Source organism: Triturus cristatus, chromosome 4_1 (genome assembly GCF_964204655.1).
Source record: "Triturus cristatus chromosome 4_1, aTriCri1.1, whole genome shotgun sequence".
NCBI lineage: Eukaryota > Metazoa > Chordata > Amphibia > Caudata > Salamandridae > Triturus > Triturus cristatus.
The window spans coordinates 885,505,974-885,530,375 of NC_140585.1; the positions used below are offsets into that span (position 1 = coordinate 885,505,974).

The window sequence follows — 24,402 nt, forward strand, 5'->3', positions numbered from 1 at the left end:
GTAACTAACCATGGACAGTGCTCATGCTACAGTTTGAGAATTCACTGATTTAAAAATATCAAAAAGAAAAATAAGCGGGTGGCTCGGACCGCCGATTACTATGTACAGAAAGCTAGTACAATATAGCATCTCCTTTTGAACATGAACGCTACAAAAATGTGAAGTGAATTCTAAATGTTGCATTGGAAATCCCTGGGAATGTCCACAATGTGGGAGAAAAGCATTGGGCCTCTCTTTCTTAGTAGAAAAACTGGCAATTACATTAGGTCGTACAGGAACCTCTAGTGACTACAACTAACTATAAACATTGACACCACTGTGGAGCTCATTCATTGACACTTGTTGGGGAATTAGCTAAATGGAAACAGCAAAAGAAATGTAACCAAGCGGCACAGTTACCATGTACAACATGCTTAATGATATTCAGTATCTACTTTTGAACTGCAACGCAATACATTTCCTTCACTGCTGCCCGTCCATTAAATCCCTCGGGGAACGAATAGCTATAAAACTGGTAAATCTAGGTATATAAAATACAATTTTAGAGTTATGAAGTGAAAAGTTTACAAATTATTGTGATTTTAGAAACTGGGCAAACTCGCGCAAGGTCCATTAATGCTGTCATGGGATGTGTATTATCTTAAAAAAAAAAAAAAGCAATGAAATGAGGGCAAAACAGAATGGCAAGGCGTAGTAAGATGGAGCCTTGCCGATAATCATTGTACTTACTGTTTCCAGATGCGTGCCGGGCCTGAATGAATCAGAGGCTGGTAACGTGAACAAGAGTAAGCAGCTAAACAGATTCCCCAGGGTGCACATAGTGTGCACGAGGATGAGGTGGCGTGACGCACGTCAGATGAGTATCACCTCTAATCTTAACAAGAGATTGTTTGACGGTTGTTTATATTCCTGTTATAATGGCCCAAATTAAACGGGGTTCAAAATTTTTTAATTAAAGGAAGCCTTTTTGTGAAAACATAATTGTTGGCTACAACAAAAAGTAAGGAAATGCTGCCCCATAGTGAAAAAATACCCCACATCTCCAAATTCACAAAATTATACATACGAAATGTCAATGTTAAAAAACATGTCAATGTAAAAACAGTGTCGCGGGGTCAAGACAAAGATTGAATCAGTCTGACTTCAAACTGAAGAGGCCTAAAAACATATTGAAAAGGCCTAAAGCAATATTGACATACACTAACAAGTGACAAATTATCAAAGCAATCTTTGTCGATCCAAAATAGATGCCTTGATAGCACTATCTGATAGAGATATCTAGCCGCAGATTTCTTACCTTTGAATTTCCCAGACATCAGACTGGATCAGGAAGATTTTTCATTGTGTAATACGCTAGCGTGCCAGTAGGTGGCGTCGGTCGGCTCCGGGTCACCTATATAGGTACCACCCCGGCACGATGATGTCCTGTCCGTTCTTTTCTTTCCTCGCCAGATCCATGAAGAGAGCTAACCTCTACCAATTTTTGATAGGCTTTTTTAAACATTTTTTCAAATATTTTTGGGTGTGTAGGTTTTTCTGACTTTTGGATTCCAACCATGTGGTGCCTGCCACCATGCCATGTCGGTTACGGATCCACATTTGTTTTTTCTTTGGTGCCTGAAGCGTGCACTCGACTTAGTCGTGCTCTGACTGCCGAGCCATGGCTCCGAAAGCTTTTAGGGTGCAGTCCATAAAGCTGCTTGCTGGCTGGTGTTTGGCACTGTGTTGGTTGCCCCAGAGGTCTCGTTCATGGTCCTGGTCAAGAGGAAGGTCTGGGCACCGCTCCAGGAGCCCTAAGTCTTCGTCCTTCCACTCAAAGTGTACTTCAACTTCTCCCCGTCCGTTGACCGATGTGACAGATGAGTCTCAGCGATCTAGGCCTCGTTTCACTCAACCAGCGCGTGGGTCGGCTCCATGTTTCCCCGCCTTCTCAGGAGATGGACCAACCCCCATCCAGCTCAAAGAATTTTATGATGCCATATGCCTCATATTTGGGCAAGCTGACCGTACCGGCACGCCTTTGGGCCCCGGAGGCTCAGAGGGGGCTACATCGTACTCCGGTGCAGATGACCCCCTCCATGGATCTGGTGACAGATCCGGACTGATGATGGTTGTGCCACTGTGACCTTCCCCCGCACCAGCCCCGTTGGCAAGAGCGGCAGTACCAGCCCCATTCTTTTCCCCTAAGACCCGGAGCCGAATCGTCCTCTTCCGATTCTGACAAAACCCTTGGGCTCAAGGTCAGTTCCTCAGCATTATTCTGAAGAGCTAGCAATGGAGGAAGATTGGGAGGGGATGCTGGGCCCTTTGCAAGACGAGCCTGAGCACGGACTGGATTAGTATGAGGAATTGGGTGAGGCTAGTGGACTGGATACCTCTCCAGATTTTGTCTGCGTTCACCCCCTACTGTGGCCACAGAGGAGGGAGCTTCATATGCTATGGTGGAGAGAAAGGCAGCTGAGGTCCTGGACCTTCAGCTCCCTTCTGTGGCAGTCAAGACGAACATCTTGACAGAGGACCTGCAGCTGGGTGTCTCCTCCTTGGAACCCCTGCTTCAACGAGGCCTTGACTGATTTTCTGCTGGGATCCTGCTAGAAGCTCAGCACATGGGCTCCTGTGAATAGGACAATTGCCTGCTTCCATTTCACTGAACCTGGCGATCGAAATTTCCTCACCAACCACCCTATCCCGAGAGCTTGGTGGTCCAAGCCTCTGTCACAGGGCGCGTTCCCTTCCGCACCTCAGACAGGGAATCCAAGAGGCTGGATGGTTTGGATAAAAAAATGTATTCTTCCGCCAGCCTTGCATTGCAGTGGGAGAACACTGCATGCCCATTGGGTAGTTACTCCCACTCCATGTGGGAAATGGTTGCGCAAGTGCTGCCACTGGTCCCGGAGGAGGCCCGGGCTATCCTCTCCCAAGCGGTATCAGACGGGAGAGATGCGGCAGAATTCACTATTTGTTGTGGTCTTGACAAAACCGACTTGCTGGGCAGAACGATTTTTTCTACAGTGGCTGTTCGACACCATGCCTGGCTCTGGCTCAACCTCCGCCTCCCAGACCTTCAAGATCATGGGTGGCCAGTTGGTGGCAGGATCAGCCATCACCACCACCACTGGCAAAACATCACTTCGAACAGGTGGGTTCTTCAAATAGTCCAAAGGGGCTACTCCCTCCCCTTTGAGGCTGCCCCTCCTTCTATGCCTCCAACTTACAACCGGCTAACAAAGGATCACCTGACTTTGCTTCAGGAGGAAGTCTTGGCTCTCCTGGCCAAGGGAGCCATGGAGGGGGTTCTGGGGCCAGAAGCAGGCTGTGGTTGTTATTCCCACTACTTTCTGGTCCTCAAAAAGTACTAGGGTCTTCGTGCTATCCTATAGTAGAAATCAGTATTGGCATTTTGTTGTTTATTGTTCAAATGTAGGGCTCTGCCTTACTGATTATGAGTCCAAACCCTGGTTGTTCTAACTTAGTTGTTTAGAGACACACCAGTGTCACTGCACTTCATGGCTCTGCACTTCTGGCGTGAAAAGTTGTGAAAAGTGAATGACGTCAGCACACCGACGTGGTGCCTATGTAGGGGACTCAGACATCACAATGGCGGAGACGATGCCGATGACGTCTCGCGGAGCCGACCGACACCACCTACTGGCGTGCAAGGATATTGCTTGAAGAAAAATCTTCCGGATCCAGTCCGATCCCTTGGAAATTCAAAGGTAAGGAATCTGTGACTAGATCATGTCTGCTAGATAAGGCGTGCCGAAGGTAAAACTGGGTTAGAACTGGTTTGCACAGTAGCTCTGTTTTAGAAACGGAACTGTACATCCTAGTCTGACTTTTAAAGAGACTCCTTGGAAGCACAATGAGTTTACTTTTGGGAGCAGTGTTGGTGTCAATAGTGGCCATTTAGTAGGGATAAGCCATCCGGGAAAGGAAAGGCACAGTTAACAACACAAAGTGTTATTTCTTTTGAAATGCAGTTCTCAAATGGGGTTCTTGAGAACTGAAACTTGATGTTCAGAGCCATCCTAGACATTGTTTGAGCAACCTTCAGGCTGGAAACGGAGTTCCAGCACTGGGAGAGGTGAGGCGGGGCTATCATCTCCATGTGGGAATAACTCGAAGGGAAGACGTGGCTCATTCAGGTGACTATGGGCATATTGGTTAAGGGACTCTGGGAAGGTCTGCAGTAAATTGAGAATAGAAGAGCTGAAAATGGAGGATGGGTTTCACATGAATGCTGACAGGATTGCCTTTAGGGCATTCCTAAGTCCCTAGCTAGTGCTCAGAACAAAAGGCTGACAAAGTTTCTAGGTTCTGGGCTCCACTTCCTTTAGAAGCTCTGCGTTGTTCGCTTGATTACAGACTGCCCCAGATATTAGTTTCCCTCTTCCTTGTACAGGATTACTTCGGGTAGATTCCTATGGCTGACTTTCCCAAGGCCATATCACCATGGTACATCACTTTGAATCTACCCCAATCTTTCCCTCTCCTTCATCTTGCATTTTGGCTGGTATCTGCTCTGTCCGCAAGGACAGCTGGATTAAAAGACAAAATAGGATGTCTGATAGTTAATGATGCTTTATGGACAAAACTGTGAACTAATAAGTTTGAATTAAAACTTGCGTCTCACTCTGTTATTTAATTTTTTCACTGAAGTTTAATTTCATCAATAGCACAGACTATGAAATACTTTAAAGTATGAAGGCCTCCTTTTATGAACGGTTTACTTTGTCCTAGCCGTTTCCAGTGTGCCGGTTAGGGTGAAAGTAGAAAAATGAAAGCCACATACATCGATTTAAATTATAATTAAGGAATGGTGGGAGTGACAGAGTAAACCCTTTGCGTGTGCCCCTCTATTGCTCCAGGCTCAAGCCTCTCCATAGGAGCCAGTTGGTTCCCAATCTTATAAAGTGACACCAGTATCTTTTTGAAAGATGCACTTTTCCTCTGTCTCCCGAAGAGAAACAGTGTAACTAGCCTCAATATTTGTGAGTTTTGATTTTGTGAACTAGAACCAATGCCTTAAGTAAGAATTCACATTTGTGGTAAGAGGGGTTTATTTGCTTTTGACGTTCTGGTTTACTCTGTGGTATTGGAGATGCTGTAAAGCACATAGCAGTTTCTGTCGGTGTAATTGACTGCTATGTCTATATGTAGTACCATGTTATTTTAATTAAGTGTCAACGATCTTGGCTTTTTGTATTTTCTATGATTTTCATAGTATTTTTAGTTGGACAGAAGCCAATAAGTAAATTATGATTATGGGATTTCACAGGTGTAGATCACATTTCTTGGCGGACTAAGAGGCTCTCTGCAGAGATCAGGGGCCTTCACTCTTTCAATTGCAGAAGTATAATTGCGTTGAACTGCTAGGATCTAAGCAGAGAGAAACCGATCAGCAAGCGATATGTACACTTGTAGGTAGCACCATTGTTAATTTAAATGATGTGCTTTTGTTGCCTGATTTTGCATCCTTGGAGAGTCTAGCTTGCTGTTTGTACTTTTTTCTGTCTTACAGGGGTTTATTTACATTTTCTATTTCTGTTTAGAACGCTTTTGGGTCCTTCTGGTAAATGAGCCCCAGGTCCTTCTCGCCAGTTTCATAGACCGGTTCCAGAGTTTGTGCCAGCTGGCATTGCAGCTGCCGTTCCTGAAGCCAGAGGACCTGAAAAACATGGTGAGCTACAACAGCCAGCAATTTTAGTTTTGCAGTTTTCTTACACCTTCACATCGATTGCGTCAAACGTTTTCCTACAGTTTCAACTAGTGGTTCAGTTCCCCCTGCTCACTGATGAAATGTAAAACAATGACAAGGCTTTGGATGAATGGACAAGGAAACATTGAAGCCAGTGTCTTGGTGGAAAAAGCTGGCTCTTCTTGGGCACTTGAAAGGCAACAGATCATTCTGGTTCAAGGATGATTGGTGAGTATGCAGTTCAGGCAGAGGATTCAACAGATTTCTGGAGTGCCAGAGCTTGAGGGTCTTAGATGGCTATTTTGCAGTGCGCCACTGGATAGCCTTATGGGTAATGTAAAGAACCTTTAATTTAATTTTTTCCATGATAGGAAACGAGTGTAGATATTTTGTAGCTGGCACAACGTAGTACCACTGTAAAAATAAAATTAAAAGCTGAGCTGTGAGCTGAATCTTGGCGTGCTCCTTGCTTGGCCAGCCACTAAAAGTGTGATTGCAGTAGTAGAATCTATAAATCACAGCTGCTTTAGTTAAGGGGATTCTGTGGCGAATCGAAAGCAGAGGGAAGGTGAGTTTGTGGACGAACGAATGTGTTTGTCATAGTAATAAGAAACTTTGGTCACTATCGAAAATTGCTTTATGTACAGGAGTCAGTGAAGTTGCCAAGAGAAAGTGCTAACAACTGATGACGAGTCAGAGAGCTCCCTTCCCCTTGAGGTAACAAATCAATGCTGATTTCAGGACTGCCTTATAAGTCCTAACCTTTTCTAAATTGCACTATTGAATCTATCATTTTGAAAGTGTGACTGCCTCCTTTCTAAAGCTAGACTAGGTGTTCCAAAACGTTGCAGCCAGAGTTCTCCAATGTCAGCTGTTGCAGATGTACATGATGTGGAAAGGCACTTATCTTAATTTCAAAGAGTTCACGATGTATACTCCGGTTGCTAGAACTTTACTCAAGAATCCTTTGCCCCAACTATATATCAAATTCAATCTCCTCTCTCTAGACCACGAAATGTATAATCTAGTCCGACAAAAACCTAATGTCCCCACCCACCCACGCCGCTGAAATACTCTTTATTTTTAGGCTAAATACTTGTATTCTGTGCCCCAACCCTCTAGAACTACTCACCATAACAGCTCACATAGGTCTATCACTTCTTTGCTTTAAGAACCTGCTGAAGAGCAATCTCTTCCCAAGAGTGTTTGCCTAATCTCTACCCCGTTGAATGTCCCATTTATCAAGCTGCTTGAAGCTTTTGTTATATGTCATACCCCAAGGATTTTCAATACCAAGTTGTGCCACTGTGCCCATCGGACCTATAACATAACTTCCTAGCTGTCATCTGAAGGGCACTCTGTGTATACTCCCCAGAGCATTCCCAGATGTAATCCTCCCACTGATGCGTCCACCACTAGAACTCGGTTGTATCAGCATTTGTAATTGTTGCAAGACTTATTTTGTGTGTGATGGTTTTCTCCAGAACGTTCAGTGCAGTGCCCCTAAATCCTGCTTTATATATTATGATGACCGAATAAGTGCAACACAAATAAGGTTTCAGCAGGTTGATGCGAACAATAGGAGAAGCAGGGGCGTTCTGAAGTAAGGCTTAGATGGTGCAAGCAGTTTCCATACAGAGATTGAACAAATTGGACAGAGGTGGATTGTGGTGCTGTCTTTCCTACACACCCTTTTCCCACTTTTGCCATCGCCAGCACCCGTATCTCCTTTTCAGGCAGGGCTTTGACTGTCTTTTGCATCTGTCTAATCTCCTTTTGTGCTTTCCAGGCATTGACAGAAGATACTGTGAGCCTACTCTTACACTTGATAGAAGTGGAGCTGGAAAAGAAAGCTGATGAGACCAAGGCTGGTGTGAAGTTTACAGCAGAAGCTCTGCAAGTTCACGTTGTGGCCTGCATTTTGGCCCTTTGTGGCTGGAGCTATAGGTCAGTGTATAAAGAATTTGTTCTGAACTTTGTTTTGGCCCTGACCGTTGAAACCACCATATTGCTACTGGCCTGGCCTGATAAGCTCTGAGTTATCTAAAACACCCAGTAGAGTTTGATATTTTGGCATTAGTGGTACATTGCTGTGGGACTTTGCATAGGGTGTTCAAGCCCTAAATTGTAGTTTGTGTTAGAATATTCTTTGGATGCTTCTGGTGATTAGTGTTCTTTACCGTTGTCTGTTGTTAACAGTAGGTCTGATCATCTAGTTAAAGTGAGCATTCGTTATGTGAATAGCACAATCCCAGTTCGCATCAGAGCTTTAAGTGGGGTGAAACAACTGCGGGGGTCTCCAAAAGGGGCATGACAAACCTGTTAAAAGGGTTATGGCCAACCCAATTAAATGCGTTCGCTAAATCGTAGGAACTAGCATTACGTGCTTAAGGGAATCTTGAGTTCTACTCAGAAAAGGATAATAAAATACAAAAAACCTTACAGAGAGCAGGTACTTGTGATTATATTACTCAGTTACTCTTTCACTTGGAATGTCTCTCCTGTCTGCCAGTCACCTCCCCCTCTGTCAGACTACTTTACCTCTGTTACTCCATCTGTATGCTGCTTTTTAGGTCTCGCCTAGCGACGCAGCGCATGCGCCGTTCACCTTGGCGAGACCTATAGTCGTCGGTTTGGTGGCCGAAGGGGGACAGGGAGGTGCACGCTCACGGCGCCCGGACAGCCCATGTTCACGCTCACGGTGTCCCTTTCAGCGTGCGCCTGGACAGCCGAGATGCACGCTCACGGCGTCTCTTTCAGCGCGCGTGAACTCTGAGACTGCGGGCTCAAAAATCAGCCACATTTTGGGAACAGCAAAGCAGGTTCCCATGAAAAAAAGACACAGCAAAATACTCAGCAAGCAGAACGTGTAGCAGTGCAACATCACTACAAGCAAGTAAGAAAGTAAACGCGTTATATTTTCTTTATCTCTCACAGACCAAAGTGAGCGCCCCTGAACTGTCCCTGCTGTTGACCAGTTTCCCCCCCCCCCCCCCCACAGTCCACCCAGGTCACCAGCACACAATAATGTTGTGACTCGTGCCTAGTTTCCAGCTGTGTGCAATGGTGTTGGGAATGCTCGGAGCTTCGCTCTCTGCGCCTGGATGACTCTTGTATGGCGGCGTCCTTCATCCCTGGAACTTCTCACTCCCACGTCCCGCGAGCACCGCGCAGCACCAGCATCACCCTCTGCGTGACCCCTTCAGCCTCCTCAGACTCGTTACAGTTGTAACCAGCACACTCCACTGTGTGCGTAAAGAAAACGTGTGGGCTGGCCCTTGTGCAGCACCTACGCCGAAGACCAGCTCCAAACTCCCACAGCCACGAGATTAGATGTTCTAATTTCCTGCTTGCACGATTCAAGGAGCAGAGGGGAAGACATGGAACTTGCTGCTGTTTGGTTGTGGACTCTGACGTTGCTCACCAGTGTCCAGTGCAGCGCTCCAGCCATGAATGACCCAGCCTGCCTGCGTGCTACTTTTCCTGTTGGTCACTCTAGGGCAACATGCACACGGGATGCATCAAAATGTGTGAAAGAACAGACTTGCCTAGCATTGCGACAGCTGTGCCAGTCCGTATATTCCCAGATCAGTCACTCTGGCTGGTTGTGACACACTAACAGACAAGGCAGGGCCGTACTGGGTACCAAAAGTAGTCCATGCAAAAGTACCCAAACCATTCTTGTTTGTCGGTCTGTCTGTCTGACACTCATTTTAGTTTTTTCTGCTTCCATTAATCCCCAGGAGCTGGAGAAATAGACAGCAGTTTTCCACTCTCAAAAACCAGCCTTCACTGGATCCAGCCCCCCGGGAAAATGCCTGATGGGATAACTGGTCAATCTGGCTCTGAGGCCAGCGTTGAGCTGTGTAGCAAAAGCAGCCCCAGAAAACGTTGTCATAGCAGCCACCAAATTGCAGAAAGCAAGAGAGTGCAGCTCGCTTATGAGATCCCTGACCACCACATTAAAATTTTGTACAAGAACTGGTAAAACCAAGTCTGGCCTTTTTTGTTTCTGATATCACACTCACAATAACTGTCCCACATATACCAACATCACCTATTTTTTTTTCTCAAAGGTGTTTTTTATTGAGGTATAAAACAAGGGAAAGGGGAAAAAAAAAACACACGCGGTAACCCAAAAAAAACTAAAATGAAAACCGGGAAAAAGGGGTCTCTTCCCAATAGGGGCGGATGACCGGGCAGTCCCACCAGATATGGCGGAAGTCCCCCAACAAGCCACATCCCCTCCAACATCTGTCTGAGGAGCCGGGGAAGATGCGATGGAGCTTGGCAGGGGGGAGGTACCAATCCATCATAGTTTTAATATGCGCCTCTCGAAGTTCCATCGAGTGGTTATGTCTGGTCAAGTCCCGCCACAGATGGGACCACTCCTCATTCGTGATGTCACGCCCAAGGAGGTCCTCCCAATGACCCATATATCGTGGCCTAGCGAGACCGCGGTGGTCAGGAGGTGGCTATAGATGAAAGAGATGGCCCCGCGCATGGTCGTGGTGCGAGAAAGAAAGGCCTCAAAGGGGGTGGGTGGTCGAGTTGCCACTTCTCGAACCCACGGAGATAGGGCCCAGTGGAGCAACTGAGCGTGGTGGAACTGCTCCGTCTCGGCAATCCCATAGTCCCGCCCACAATTCGGGAAAGTCAGCGGGGCATTGCCATGGAACAGATTCATGAGGGCTAGGCAGCCTCCCTCCCTCCAGGCATCAAAAGGGCCCTCCCGAAGTGCAGGCGGAAAGGCCGGGTTGAAATGTATGGGAGTGAAGGGCGATGGGAAAGTAGTCCATCGCTCGTCTCCTGAAACCGAGTCCCAGACCTTAAGGGTGGTGCTGGTAGGGGTGCTAATGTAAGCATTCTTGGGCCTATCCCCCCTAGGCTTCCACACCAGGTCCCAGATCGTGCGACCCGCCACACTCCTATCCATGTGGAGCCAATGCTTCTCCGAAAGGGGTTGGGTCCACTCCACCAAGACCCTCAGTTGCGCTGCCTTATAGTAGAGATGCATGTCAGGGAGGCCCCCCCCCCCCCTTCCGTCCGCGGTCGCCGAAGAGTGGCAAAGGAAAAACGAGCCCGGCCCCCCTGCCACACGAAGCGAAGCATGAGAGTCGTTATGCGGCGAAAGAAATTCCCGTCGAGGACAATAGGGAGAGCCTGAAATAAATATAAGAGCTTCGGTAGGAGCGTCATCTTGATCGCATGGATCCTGCCCAGCCAGGAGATAAACAATGGCTTCCATCGCTGCAAATCAGTTTGGATAGTCGCCAAGAGCGGGGGGAAGTTGGCGGAGTACAGCCTACTAACCGTGGGGGTCAAGCGAACCCCTAGATACAATAGGGAAGAGTGGGACCACGGTAGGGGCGAGAGCGGTCGAAGACGGTCCACCTCCGCCGACGAGAGCGTGAGATTGAGGATATAAGATTTGCCGTAATTGACCCGAAACCCTGCCACCTCCTCAAAGTGTGCCAGGGCCCTCCGCACATGGGGGATGGAGTGCGCCGGATCCGCAAGGGACAGGAGGACTTTGTCCGCAAACAAAGAAATCTTGTGTTGCTCCCCCGTGAAGGTCAGTCCCCGGATATCCGGGTGTTCCCGGATTGCCATTACTAGGGGCTCGATACTCAGGGCAAACAACAAGGGGAAGAGAGGGCAACCCTGCCGCGTGCCCCGCGAATGCGAGAAGAAGGGGGACAAGTACCCATTCACCGCGACTCTAGACCGGGGGCCGCTATAGTTGTCTTTAAGCATGGTCACAAACCTGTCCGAGAATCCAAAGGCTTGAAGAGTCCGGAACAGGAACTGCCAGTCCACCCGGTCAAATGCCTTCTCGGCATCCAGGCCAATCAACACCGCCGGGATGTTAAACCGGTTGGCCATCTCAATAAGGTGGACCACCCGTCTAGTGTTATCATGAGTTTGCCGCCCCTTGATGAAACCCGATTGGTCAGGGTGAATTAACGCCGGCATCAGGTCTTGTAAGCGCGACGCTAGAATGGAAGAGTAAAGTTTAGCATCGAGGTTGAGAAAGGCTATCGGCCGGAATGACGAACAAACAGAGGGATCTTTGCCAGGTTTAGGGATCACCGAGATGACCGCTTCCGCCATGGAGACCGAGGACACCCCCGCGTCGGCCATTTCATTATACAGGCGGACCAGGAACTCAGACATCCACAGCAAAGGTCTGCTAGAAAAGGGCCGTGAACCCGTCCGCGCCAGGCGCCTTGTGGGGCTTCAGAGATTTAATGGCTCCCAACACTTCCTCCCTAGTAATGGGGGCAGAGAGCAGGTAATTCCATTCGGTAGACACTCGGGGGAGAGGAAGAGCGCGTAGGTAGTCCTCCTGGGCAGCGGGGTGCAGGGCGTCCCCCAAGTACAACGTCGCATAAAAGTCCCCGAAGAGGTCTGCCTTGATCGCGTCGTTGTGCTGCAGCAAGCCGGCGGCGTCCCTCATGCCCCCTATGTACTCCTTCTCCCGTTTATGGCGTAGTTGGCGGGCTAAGTGCCTCCCCACCTTGTTCTCCTGGGAGTAACAGAGATGGCGGAGCTTCAGGAGAGTGAACTCTGCCCTGTTGTTATAGTGGGCCCGGAGCTTGCCCCTGAGAGCAGTAAGGGAGCGCAGCGTTTGCCTGGACGGATTGGCCTTATGCGCCTGCTCCAGCGTTGAGAGCTCCCGCTCCAGCGCTTCCCGTTCCGCCCTCCGCAGCCTATTGAGCGCTGCATTAAGGGCCAAGCAGCTGCCCCGAATCGACGCCTTAAAGGCGTCCCAGGTAGTGAAGATCGAGGTGTCCTGCACCGGGTTGAGCTCAAAGAATTCCCGAATCGCCTTACGGAGGTCATTGCAGGAAGACTCGTCCCGCACCAGGGACGCCGGAAAGTACCATCGTCGCGGCGCAGTCCCCTCCGGAGCCCACTGGAGGCCCAGCGCCAACAGGCTATGATCAGAGACGGAGAGAGGAAAAATCTTTGCTTCCCTCTGAGACCCCTGGAGGGACTGGCTATAAAAAACATGGTCGAGTCGGGAGTAAGAGTGGTGCACATGAGAAAAGAAGGTGTAATCACGAGAGAGGGGGTGCAGAGAACGCCACCCGTCCAACAGGACCAGCTCCTCAAACCGCTGACGTGTCTCCTCAGAAAAGAGGCCGGTCTCGGCTCTCCGCTGATGAGAACAGTCCAAGTCCCTATCCCAGACCAAATTGAAATCGCCCATTATGAAGAGGCCGCCCTCCACAAAGTCCTCCACCGAGCGCAACAATTCCAGGAGAAACCTATTTTGCCCAGCGTTAGGGGCATACAACACCAGGAACGTGCAAGTCCTGCCGAGGAGTACTCCTTTAACAATGAGCCATCTGCCCTCCTTATCGCCACGCACCCCCAACGGCTGAAACTGAAGGGTCGAACGGAACATCAGGGCCACTCCCCTGTGTTTCGACGCCACCGAAGACCTATAAATAAGGGGGAATTGCCTATGTTTGAGGTGGGACTCGTCTCTCCGGGTCAGGTGTGTCTCCTGAAGTCCCACCACATCCAGGTGGTGATCCAGGATGTATTTCCAGACTTTCTGGGGAGAGTTCAGCCCCTTCACATTCAAAGTACCTAGGGTAACAGGCATCCTACATAACTCCCCTCTCCCGTCTCCGCCAGACCACTCACACCACAGCTCCCTCACCCGTCCCCCAGCGCGTTCAGGCCTCCCTCCCCCAGTGAGGGTCGGCAACGCACCCCAGGACAGCCGCACCCGACTCACAGCGCACGGAGACTCCAGGTCGTATCCCAAGTCATCTTGTGTCTCCCCAGACCCAGCAACCAGACGTCGCCTCGCGCTCCGCCGCAGCAAATAGAACAAGGACCCTAGCCAATTCAGCCCCTCACCCCCCCGCCCGGACTCAGATCGCGTACAGGTACTCACCCCAGGTCCACCCCCCTAACCCCTGCGGAACAAACAGTCCACACACAGCCCGCACACGCCACCCCCAGCCGCCACCACTGGTCCCTCCCCAACCCTCCCTCTCCCAGGACCACCCCAACTAGGACCCCACCGAAGACAAAAAAGAAAGAGAAAAAAAGCCAGCAACCCCAAAGCCGGGACCACTGTGGTTATCCCCCAAGTCCATGGAGCAGGGTCCCCGATCACACCCCTCCAGGGAACAGGCCCAGGGTGTCTCCCCACAAAGTACATCAATTCCCAGTGGTACCTGAAAGGAGGGCGGCCCTCCGGCGTCAAGCAAGCAAAGGCCTCCCAAGTGGTTAGGCAGCCGAAGAAGAGACCTGCAAGGCAGCCTCCGTCACAGTCGCCACCGAAGCAACCGCGGCACCTCGCTCATGAACGCTGGTCTCAGGGTCCGGCCGACCCGCAGCGGAAGAGCGCCCAACTCTCTGCCAAGAGGAGGAGCGTCGACGTCGCCCCGCCGGCGAGACCCCAGCTCCCAGCGGAGGGGACCCGTCATCTAATCCCAGGAGCTCCTTGGCAGCCTGCAGAGAGCGGACCTGAACCAACCTGTTCCGCCACCGGAAAATAAGCCGAAACGGGTGACCCCACGAATAGGAGACATTCTGGTCCCGCAAGAAGGATGTCACGGGACGGAAGTCACGTCGCTTCTGTAGCGTTGACGCCGCCAGATCCTGAAACCGCTGGGGATGGTGGTCCCGGTACAGCAGCGACGGAATCCCACGCGCCTTCCGAAGAATGCGCTCCTTAGCTGGTAATCGTGGACGCAGACCAGGATGTCGGGGGGAGGAGCCCCTGACCCTCTCGGCAACCCCACGCGATGTACCCTGTACATCCGGACTTCGCGGATATCATCCTCTCCCAAGATCTGCAAGAACAGGCCCTCCACATAGCCCCGCAGGTCCCCAGCCTCTCCATCCCACGGCACCGCTCGAATGCGAATATTGTTCTGTCGGGACCTGTTCTCTAAGTTCTCCGCGTGGGCCTGGAGGTCCAGGTTCTGCTCCGTGAGCCGAAGAACATCCTGTTGGAGTTGATGGATGTCGCCGGTGAGTCCCAAGTCATGCTCCTCCAGGGTGGCCACCCTCTCCCCAATACCATCCACATCCCGGCGCACCTCCCGGAGGTCAGAAGCCAGCTGAGAGCGGAGGCTGGTGATATCCTCCTTGATGGCGTTTAACAGCTCCAGCATAAAGGCCTTGGTGGCAGGCGCTTCATCGTCATTTTGCTTGGGAGGGGCACTAGCTCCAGGCGGCGTTGAAGGGGTGGCACCCCGCTGTGGACCGTCCCCACCGGGCCTGCCCCCCCGGGTCTTGTGGGGCATCTTGGGCCGTTCAAGTATAGCTCGGTGCAACACGCTGCCAGGCCCCCCGTCTCCACCACCGGTGCGGCCCCCCACAGCGCTTCCCAACAACCGGGAATAGCCGGTCCCCGGGCAGGCCCCTCTTCCCAGTCCGAGCCAAGCGTGGGGAGGGGGCAGATACAGGCAGGCGCTCACCGGGTCGGAGTGTCCAGCTATGGAGCAGCGCACCCAGCTGCAGGACGCTTCCACCCACGCCTCTGCTCTCTCAGGCCGCTGCCGCACTCTCCTCATCCGGGGACACACAGCCAGCAGGGAGGTCAGTGGGGCGACGTCTCCTCCAGGTGGCCGCCAGCGGGAGCCCCCCAGGGGGACCGCTCACCAGACGGGCCCCGGCCCGATCCCACCGGGCCCACACTTGAATCGCCGGGTTCAGGGGGGAGCCCTCCGCTCCACGGCTCCCCCGGTAGTCCAAGCAGGTCGAAGCAGACCCCACACAGCTCGCAGCAAAGGGAAGTACGGCCCCCCGAGCACCCACTCGGCGTGGCAGCTGGCCACTACTCCGCTTCCTCCCCGGCAGTCCAGCCGCGTTTCAGCGTGGAACATCACCTATTTTATTACACACACACATACATTCATTGTCAATCATGCAATGTTTCAACCCACACAAACATAGAACGTTGTGGTGGGGAAATGGTGCTCATGTACACAATGACAATTGCTCTGAAAGGCTTCTCCCCAGCACCTGCCCCACCCTCCTATTTGATGTAGTCAGCTGAGCTGGGCTATCAGTTGGTAATCCAGTTCCATCCAGGTAGGGCTCGAGTCGAGGGTAGACGCAGGTAGACACCATCTACCCTGCTGCAAAACTGGCCACTTTCAGAGGAGTGCCACATTCCTTTCCTACTTCTCTGGCATTCACATATGCTGAACTTGTCCCGGTGTAATTTTCTGACACTGGGACACTTTCAGCAGTGCCTGCACATTGTCTGCTTTGGTTCTGAGCTGCCACATGCAGGCGGGAAAGAGGTTTATCAGATTCCAGCTTTGCCCGTAACAAAAGCTAGAGTTAAGGGGACATGAGGCCTCTTTTTTGTTGGAGTATCCTGGCTGGGAGCTATCGGGAGCCTCACCCCTAGATGCAATGCAGGGGAAACAAAGGCTCACATCTCATCACTTCACAGGTATTTAAGAGAGGAACACTTTTGACTTTGTTCAGTCCCTGTATATACGTGATATGCATACTGTATATACGTGATATGCATACCCTGTAAGAATGTCAGATCTGTTGGTCGCCCCAGTATTTACACATATAAGAATTTCAATACCAATTTTCAAATCCTATTTCTTGTATAGCACTTTAGCACCACTCATCCCAATGCAGGGTGTCAAAGTGCTTTACATCACATGTACAGATTATACATTGACAATAAATCATATGTGTGTACATCAATATAAAGGATGTGTTGCATAAGACAGTGCGGGTTACAAGGTGTAGGAGCCACATGTCCTTCAGACCCCAAAGTGCTATATTAGAAGGATTACAATTTATGAACTGCCATTAACAAAAGCATCTCTTTCTTAAAAACAGTAACCCACTTACCCATTTCCATAAAATAACAAGCATTTGCAATGCAATAGGTCTCGCATTTACACGTGTTTGAGCTATTGACATTGCAAATAATAATGCCTTTTATTTTTGTTTTTGTTTTAAAAACATAAATAAAAGGCATTGTTATTTACAATGCCAATAGCTGAAACTCTCGTAACTGCGAGACCTATTGCATTGCAAATGCTTGTTACTGTCTCTTACTCCCTCGCTGTCTCTTCTAGCCACCCCCCCACGCCTCCTCTATGCTCTTGTGATTACTCCTCTCTGTTACTGTCTTTCAGTACTTTGTTGTCTCCTCACTTAGTGCTTTAAATGGGCCAATACTGTGTGGTACTGAGTACCGGCACTTTTTTATTATTATCCTCACTTCTCGGAGATACAAAATACTTTTAATTAGAGAGTACCAGCACTTCTCAGAAACAAGCAGATACTCTGCTACAGAGTACCTGCACTTCTATTTTTCCCATTTCAAGCATTGCCCTCACTGTTACTCTCCCTATATTCCTGTTAGCTCCTCTGATTGTTAATTACATCCCTGTTGCTATCCAATCGGTTCTGTCGCTCTGCCTGTCTCTTTCAGTCCCTCCCTTTCGGTGATATTACTGTTTTTGCTACTCCCCTTCTATCTCTGCGTGTACTCCTATCTCCGTTACTCTCTCACTTGCTTGCTCCCTCTCACACCTCCCCGTCTGCCTCTCCGTGGGGAGCTCACCTTCCTCCTGTTGACTTTCCAACATCCATTGACAGCATTCGCCCGGCACCTCTCATGCCTTAGTAGGTAGCTGGCCATTTATTTTCTCCATCACGAGCCTCTCCTCTCATCCTGTGGTCTGACGTAAAGAGCTCTGTGTTACTTACTTTCGCTTTTTATTTATTTAAGGACCAGAGCAGCAAACATTACCGAAAGGCCAGTCGAACCTGAGTATAGTAAATCCGGTGGAGGTACTTGAATTGGATGAGGCGGAGGCGCATCGCTATGGCCGCTCCCCGAGAGGCGGCCAGGGCCTCCCTCCAATCCTCTTCCTCCAACGTACCCACGTCCTCCTCCCACACCTTCCGTAGCTTGTCCAATGTAGGCACACTGTGGGTGACCAGGGACTGATATATCCGCGAGATCTTTTTGGTTACGAGATCACCCATGAAGACCTTCGCCTCCAACGGGCTAAACTCTGGGATGGAGGCGAGACCCTCCAGGCTGGGGGAAAGCGCATGACGGAGCTGGAGGTACCGGTAGAACTGTGTTCGAGGCATGCAAAATTCTTCCTGCAGATTCCGGAACGATTTAAGGGACCCATTCCGCATCACGTCACCCAGGGTGGAAATGCCGATGGCATCCCATCCGCTAAAACCTTGTAGTGCCGCCAGTTCTGGCAGGCGTCCATTGTGCCACAGCGGAGTTTCCCCCGTTAGTGTATTCCACCACCCCATTCTTCTTGGAGACTGCTGCCAGATCTGGAAGACTACCTTGGACACCGGCGTCAGCGCACTCCGCAGCGTCGCAGAGTAGAGGATTGTGTGGAGAGTGTAACGCCCCATTAGGTGCCGCTCCAACGCATAAGCCGGGTCCCCCCGGTCCCCATACCACCACTCGTTGAGGACTAACAGGTGTGAGGCCTGGTAGTAGGAAAGCATATCTGAGGTCGGCAGACCTCCACAGTAGGTAGAGAGAAAGCACGTGCGCAACGCCACACGCACTGCCCCTTGCCCCCAAAGGAACCGGCCCAACACCGAATTCACCAGTCGGAACCAGCGAGGCGTGATCGGGTACGGGTGATTCTGTAATTGATAGAGCAAGCGGGGGAGCGCAACCATCTTGAAGATCGCCGATCTACCATATATGGTCAGCGGCATACGGGACCAAGTCGTGATATCTCCATGGACGCGCTCCCACACCGGTGCCACGTTCCGCTCCCACGATATCGCCGGCACCTCCGACAGGAAAACTCCCAGGTATTTAAGTCCTCCTTCCGCTACCTGTAGCGCAGATGCCCATGCTCCCACTCTCACCCGAGTACCCGTGGACTTGCGGGGGTTCATATACAGCCCGGACGTTTCCCCGAAAATTTGCATTATCTCCATTATGCGCGGCCCGACCTGTCCAATGCTGTTAAAAAGAAGAGGACATCATCCACATATAATGCTATCCTGTCCCATAGGCCAGGGGCCCACTCAAATCCCTTCAACTGTGCATCTATACGCACCCAAGCCGCCAACGGCTCCATGGCGAGGGCGAAGAGATAGGGCGACAGGGGGCACCCCTGTCTAGTACAACGTCGAATGGGGAAGCTGGACGAGACCGCTCCCACCACGCGGACCGAGGCTGTCAATTCGGTATACAAGAGCATCACATACGACAGGAACCGAGGGCCGAGATTAATCCGGCGAAGGAGGGCGAACAGATAAACCCAGCTCAGTGAATCAAATGCCCTGTCCATGTCCGCCAGTAGGAGCGCCGCTGGCTCCCCCGTCTGTCGGACCGCTGCCAGTGCTACGTGTGCCCGCCTTATGTAGTGTCGCGTTGCCCTTTGGGGCATGAACCGGGTCTGGTCCAGGTGGACCAAAGCCGAAATGTGAGGCAGGAGGCGATTAGCCAGGGCCTTGGCCAAAACCTTGGCCTCAACATTGAGGAGGGAAATAGGGCGGTATAAAGCATGTTGTTCCGGGGGCCGACCAGGTTTATGGAACACCACCACCTCTGTGTGTTGCCAGTCCGGTGGGAGCTGACCGACCTCCCTGGCCTCCTCCACCGCCGCCCGATAATAAGATGCTAGTTGTAAGTTGTATCGGCGATAGAACTCGCTGGGGAACCCATTGGGTCCCGGTGCCTTCCCCGAATTGAGCTCACCTAGGGCCTTACTCAGTTCCTCCTCCGAGAGGGAGAGCTCCAGCTTTTGGCGCGTCTCGTCAGACACTGCTCTGGGCAGGAGATGCTCAATGAACTTGACTACAGTTGCCTCCGGTAGGCTCTCCCTAGGGGCGTATAAATCCGCGTAGTAGGCGGCGAAACTCTCCGCTATGGTCATAGGGTCAATGATCGGCGCTCCCTTCTCATCTAGCACCCCCGGGAGGACCTGGGGAGCAAAAACACCCTGGCAGAGCCGATGCAGCATCTTGCTCAACTTGTCGCCCCATTGATAAATTCTGCTGCGCGTCGCAAGCCATACTTGGCGAGCCTCATCCATAAGGAGAGAGGCATAGGACTGCCGCGCCAGCAGTAGCTGTCGCACCTCCGGTCCGCCACCCGCCCCCCCGGCTCCGACGCTCAAGCCTTCCACTTCTGACTCGGCCCTAACCAACTCATCTCGATGCTTTCTACGGGCCGCCACGCACCATGCAATGTCCACCCCTCGTAGAGTGGGCTTCAACGCCTCCCAAAGTATTACTGCACCGGGGGTCGACCCCGCATTAGCGACAAAGTAGTACGCAATCGCCTCCCTCATACACCTCTCGTAGTCAGCGTTCTGCAAGTTCCACACTGCTAGTCGCCAGCGAAATGGTTGCCGCCCCTTACCTAACCGCAGCGCCCCGAATACCGGTGAGTGGTCTGACAGCCCCCTAGGAAGGATCCCCGCGGACATTACTCGCGTTGCCATTGCCCGGGGTACGAAAACATAATCTAACCGAGAGAAAGACTTATGAACCGCTGAGAGGTATGTATATTCCCTCCTATCTCCATGTACGTGTCGCCAGGTGCCGACCCAATCGAGGTCCCCAACCAAAGAATGCAATTTCGTGGGATGAGTGCCACCCAGACTCCCTCCTGCCCTGTCCCTACCCACATCCATAACATCATTCCAATCTCCACCCACCACTGCAGCCACGTCCGGCATGGCCGCCCACAAGGTGAGCAACCTCTCCACCAAGGACCATTGTAAGGGGGAAGGGGCGTAGACACAGCAGAGCAAAATAGAATCCTCCCCAATCTTGCCCCGAAGAAACAGGTACCGCCCCTGCGGGTCCAGCCACTGTTGCGCATGCACGTATGGGACCCTACTATGTATGAAGACCGCCACTCCCCTAGAACCCTGCATGAACCCAGCGTGAAAGACCTGCTGGAAGCCATAACGCTGCAGGCACAGGGCCTTGGAGCCCATCAGATGAGTTTCCTGCAAGAGGAGGATGTCAGCTCCGACCCTGACGCAGGACTGCACCTCTCTTAATTTTGTCCAGAACCCCTCGCACATTCCAACTAACAATGCGAGGGTGCCTGGGGACATCCCAGCCTCTACGTTCCCACTAGCCATGGGGCGACAAGCCTTGATATAGCACGGATATGAGGTCCCAACCACGGGTGTGTATGACCAGATGGGCACAGTGTAAAAGCGCAACTCAAACCCCTAACCAAACCCCTTCCCCATAACAAACCCCCCTCCCCATACCTCAAAAACACTGAAGTACCTGTCGCGGCGGGGTTGACTCCAGGCCCCCAACAGGGGGGCACGGTCCGCACCCGCCAATGGATCCCCAACTTGCAGCCCATGTCACCCAGGCCCACCCCCCACAAACCCTGAACAGGTTGGGATTCAGCCCTCCTAGGGGCTCCCTTCAGACCCATTAATGCAAATAGTCACATAGTCCAATTAAGGAAGCACCCCGGCACCATCCTATTCACAGGCATCAAGGATCCAATGTCTGGGGCTGGGAGGCAGGGTCCTCCCGGGCCGGGGCTCCACGGGAAACAGAGCACCTCTGGGATCGCGATCTTCTATCACACCTCCGGCGCTGCCCACGAGCATTCCTTGACGGCCTCTCACTTAAGGATGAGTCTGACTGCAGCCCAGGTGGCGTACTCACCCGCACAGTTTCGTCGGTCCACTTAAAGACCTCTTCCGGAGAATCAAAGAAGTGGGTGCGGGATTGAAAGACCACTCGCAAGCGGGCAGGGAATAGGAGAGCATACGGGAGATTAAGGTCTCTGTCTGGCCTTCGCCGCCATGAACGATTGGCATTGCTGCTGCACGAGTCGTGTATAATCCGGGAACACCAGGATACGTTGATTATTATAGAGCAAATGTTCTTTGGCGCGGGCCTGCTTCAGCACAGTGTCTCGGTCAAGGTAATTCAATAGTCTCGCTATCACCGGTCTTGGACGAGCCCCCACCGGGGGTTTCTGTAGAAGTGCTCTGTGAGCCCGCTCCACGACGAAGCACCGGGAGAGCGCATCAGGCGGAAGCCACCTCTCCAACCACTGCGTAAGGAAACGCTCCATGTTGCCATTCTCACACCCCTCCGGGAAGCCAACAAAGCGCAGGTTGTTCCTCCGGGCCCACCCCTCCGCATCCTCGACCCGGAGCGCCAAACCCTTATGGATGCTCTTCAATCCCGCCACCTTCTGCTTGAGAATCCCAACGTCATCTTCCACCCCTGATATGCGGGTGTCTGCCTCCGTGATGCGGGACACCGCGTCCTGAAGATCTTGGCGCAGTAACATAACGTCCGCACCCACTGCGCCAATTTTTGCATCTAGCATATCCCGGGATTGGGTGATCGCCACCAACAGGGCTGTGTTGTCTGGTACGGCATCCTGAGAAGCCCCAGCGGCCCCACCCGTCGCCCCCGGGCCAGTGAACTTGTCTATACGCCCATGCTTCGCGAATCCACCACCACCCTTATCTCTCGTCATGACAGCTTTCAGTGGACTCTCCGCACCTTCAGGCCAAGGTAGACTGGACGCCGGCACCAGAGCCTCCCCTGTGCCGGCACACCGTAGGTAGATCCGTTGCCCGCGCCCAAGGAAAGGAGGGAATGAAGGAAGGGAGAGAGGCGGGAAAGCACCCCTGTCCCGGGGCCCGCAATCCACCGGTGTGAGCCTCAGCCCACAAACCGACCCCACACCAATCCGCCCGTCAAAGTCGTCGAGCACCAAGGCTGCGTGGCCCCGCCAGTGACGCCGTCCTCCGGACCCCCAACTGCTCGCTCCCGGTCCCAAGGGGCGCGACCCGGTGCAGCCGCCAATCACAGGCCCCGCCGCCACAGTCAAAGCGGGTGAACTTGCACCAATACAGGCCAACCAACCTGCGTTCACGCCAAGGGCTCACACAGCAGCGAAGGTCCCTCAAGATCCGCCGTCCTCTCCCTGCGGCCGAGCTGTCCCTCCTGGTCTTGCTTTTGCCACTGGCCCATCACGGGGCGCCCCCGATGGAACATACTCCCTACCTGGCGAATCTCTGCAGTAGCCCAGGGCTCCCCCAAGGCTGTGGTACCACAGGGCCCGATCTCCGACCTCACCCCGGGACCCCGAGGAGCAAGGAGCAACCAGGTAGCTCCCGTGGGGCCTCCCTAGCCCCACTGCCGCAGCCCGATGCAGCCGCCGATCCCTCAGCACAAGTATCAGTCCAAGAGGGGTGCCCGCTCTCCTCGCTGCCACCGCCGCACTGCAGCCGCCAAATGTCCGGGAAGGGGGCCCCCCGCGCCCGGGGCCTCAGAGACCGGCCTCGCTCCTGGGCACCCCTCCTCCCCTTAGCCCCTCACCGGTGCCTTCTATGCAGTCCCCGGGGCCGCCCTGCCCCGCGAAAATCGCCGCCGCCACTGGGCCGTCTGCACCGCAAGCCGCCGTCACAGGCTCACAGGGGCCGCCTCGCGGCTCGCGTCGCCTCTCGGGTGCAGCAGAATCGAGTCCCCGGCTCTGCCTCCAAACAGCAGGCCGCACCTCGCGCGCGCGCCGGCTTCAGCGCTCCGCTACACCGGTCGCCACCGCCGCGTACCATCTGCCCTCTCCGATGACTGGTGCTGCCATGCTCCCTCCAGGACTTAGAGAGGGTCCGAGGGAGCCAGGATAAACGTCGGATTTACGTTGGGCTGGACGGAGCTGGCTAGCACACGTCCGCCATGTCGGCCCGCTAAGCCACGCCCCTCCAGAATTGGGCCTTTTGAGACTCAAAAATGCCTTGTCTTATGTACAAAACTAAATTGAGATTTGGTAACAGGTTACTTAATCTGAATTCAGGTTTGTGACCAAATACAGATTCAATATTTGGAAGAGGCGTGTTTGAGTGTCCCTTCCAAATACTGAATCTGATTGGTATGTATTAATGTTTTTCATCCAAATTCCAGTTGCAAAACATTAATTTTTTACCATATCCTCAAAGGAGGTGGTAAGTCATTCGCAAACGGGAAAATAACTCCTTCCTCTTCGTGAATTTTGGCAAAAAACTATTCTAAAAGTAGGGGTAGTCCCATGGACCACTTCCAACTCGTAAAAAATTAAACGTACCCTTTTTATTTATTACTTTTTCCGAACGCCTCCCGTTTTCCTTTAAGGGAAACTGGTTGCAATTTTTCTTATTGCTTTATTTAAAAGCAATCACAGACATGTTGGTCTGCAGACCGCAGCAGGCCAGCATCCTTGTGATGACTGCGATTTCTAGTGGGCTGCAATTTGCAACCTGCCTCATTATTATTCATGTGGTAGGCAGGGCCGGACTGGCCGTAGCGGGCACAGTGTGTTTCCCCGGTGGGCTGCCAGTGTTGGATGCTGGGTTTAGACCCTTAGGGGGCCGTCTTTAGGTCTCACCTGGCGTAGGCTGCGCAGACATGCGCAGTCTCGCTGGCGAGATTTAATGATTTAGGGTAGCTTTCACTAGCGGGGTTAAGCCCCGCCCCTCTTTTCCATTGGCTGGCGTCACCGCTTATGCTAAACGGTGGCCAGCCATTGGAAAAGAGCTGCCAGTGACGTACACTTTTCTCTTTTAGTGCCGTCCCAGTTGGACTGGCTCGCTTGACTTACGTGTGTGGTAAAAGGTTTCTTATCTTTATGGGGCCAAACACACGGCCCCATAAAGATAAGAAACCTCTTAGCAGGCGAGGCTTTCAAACTTTCAAAGGCAATGCCGAGCGCT

At 52.2% G+C, this 24,402-nt stretch overlaps 1 protein-coding gene across 1 annotated transcript in view; it reads left to right on the forward strand.

The window, feature by feature from the left end:
* The window catches only part of ZC3HC1 (zinc finger C3HC-type containing 1), a 96,020-nt gene that overhangs the window by 24,076 nt on the left and 47,542 nt on the right, over positions 1-24,402 (forward strand). The window contains exons 5-6 of the mRNA XM_085653628.1: positions 5,553-5,680; positions 7,488-7,645. Of these exons, the coding sequence (XP_085509754.1) occupies positions 5,553-5,680; positions 7,488-7,645 (286 nt within the window). The remainder of the gene's footprint in view (positions 1-5,552; positions 5,681-7,487; positions 7,646-24,402) is intronic.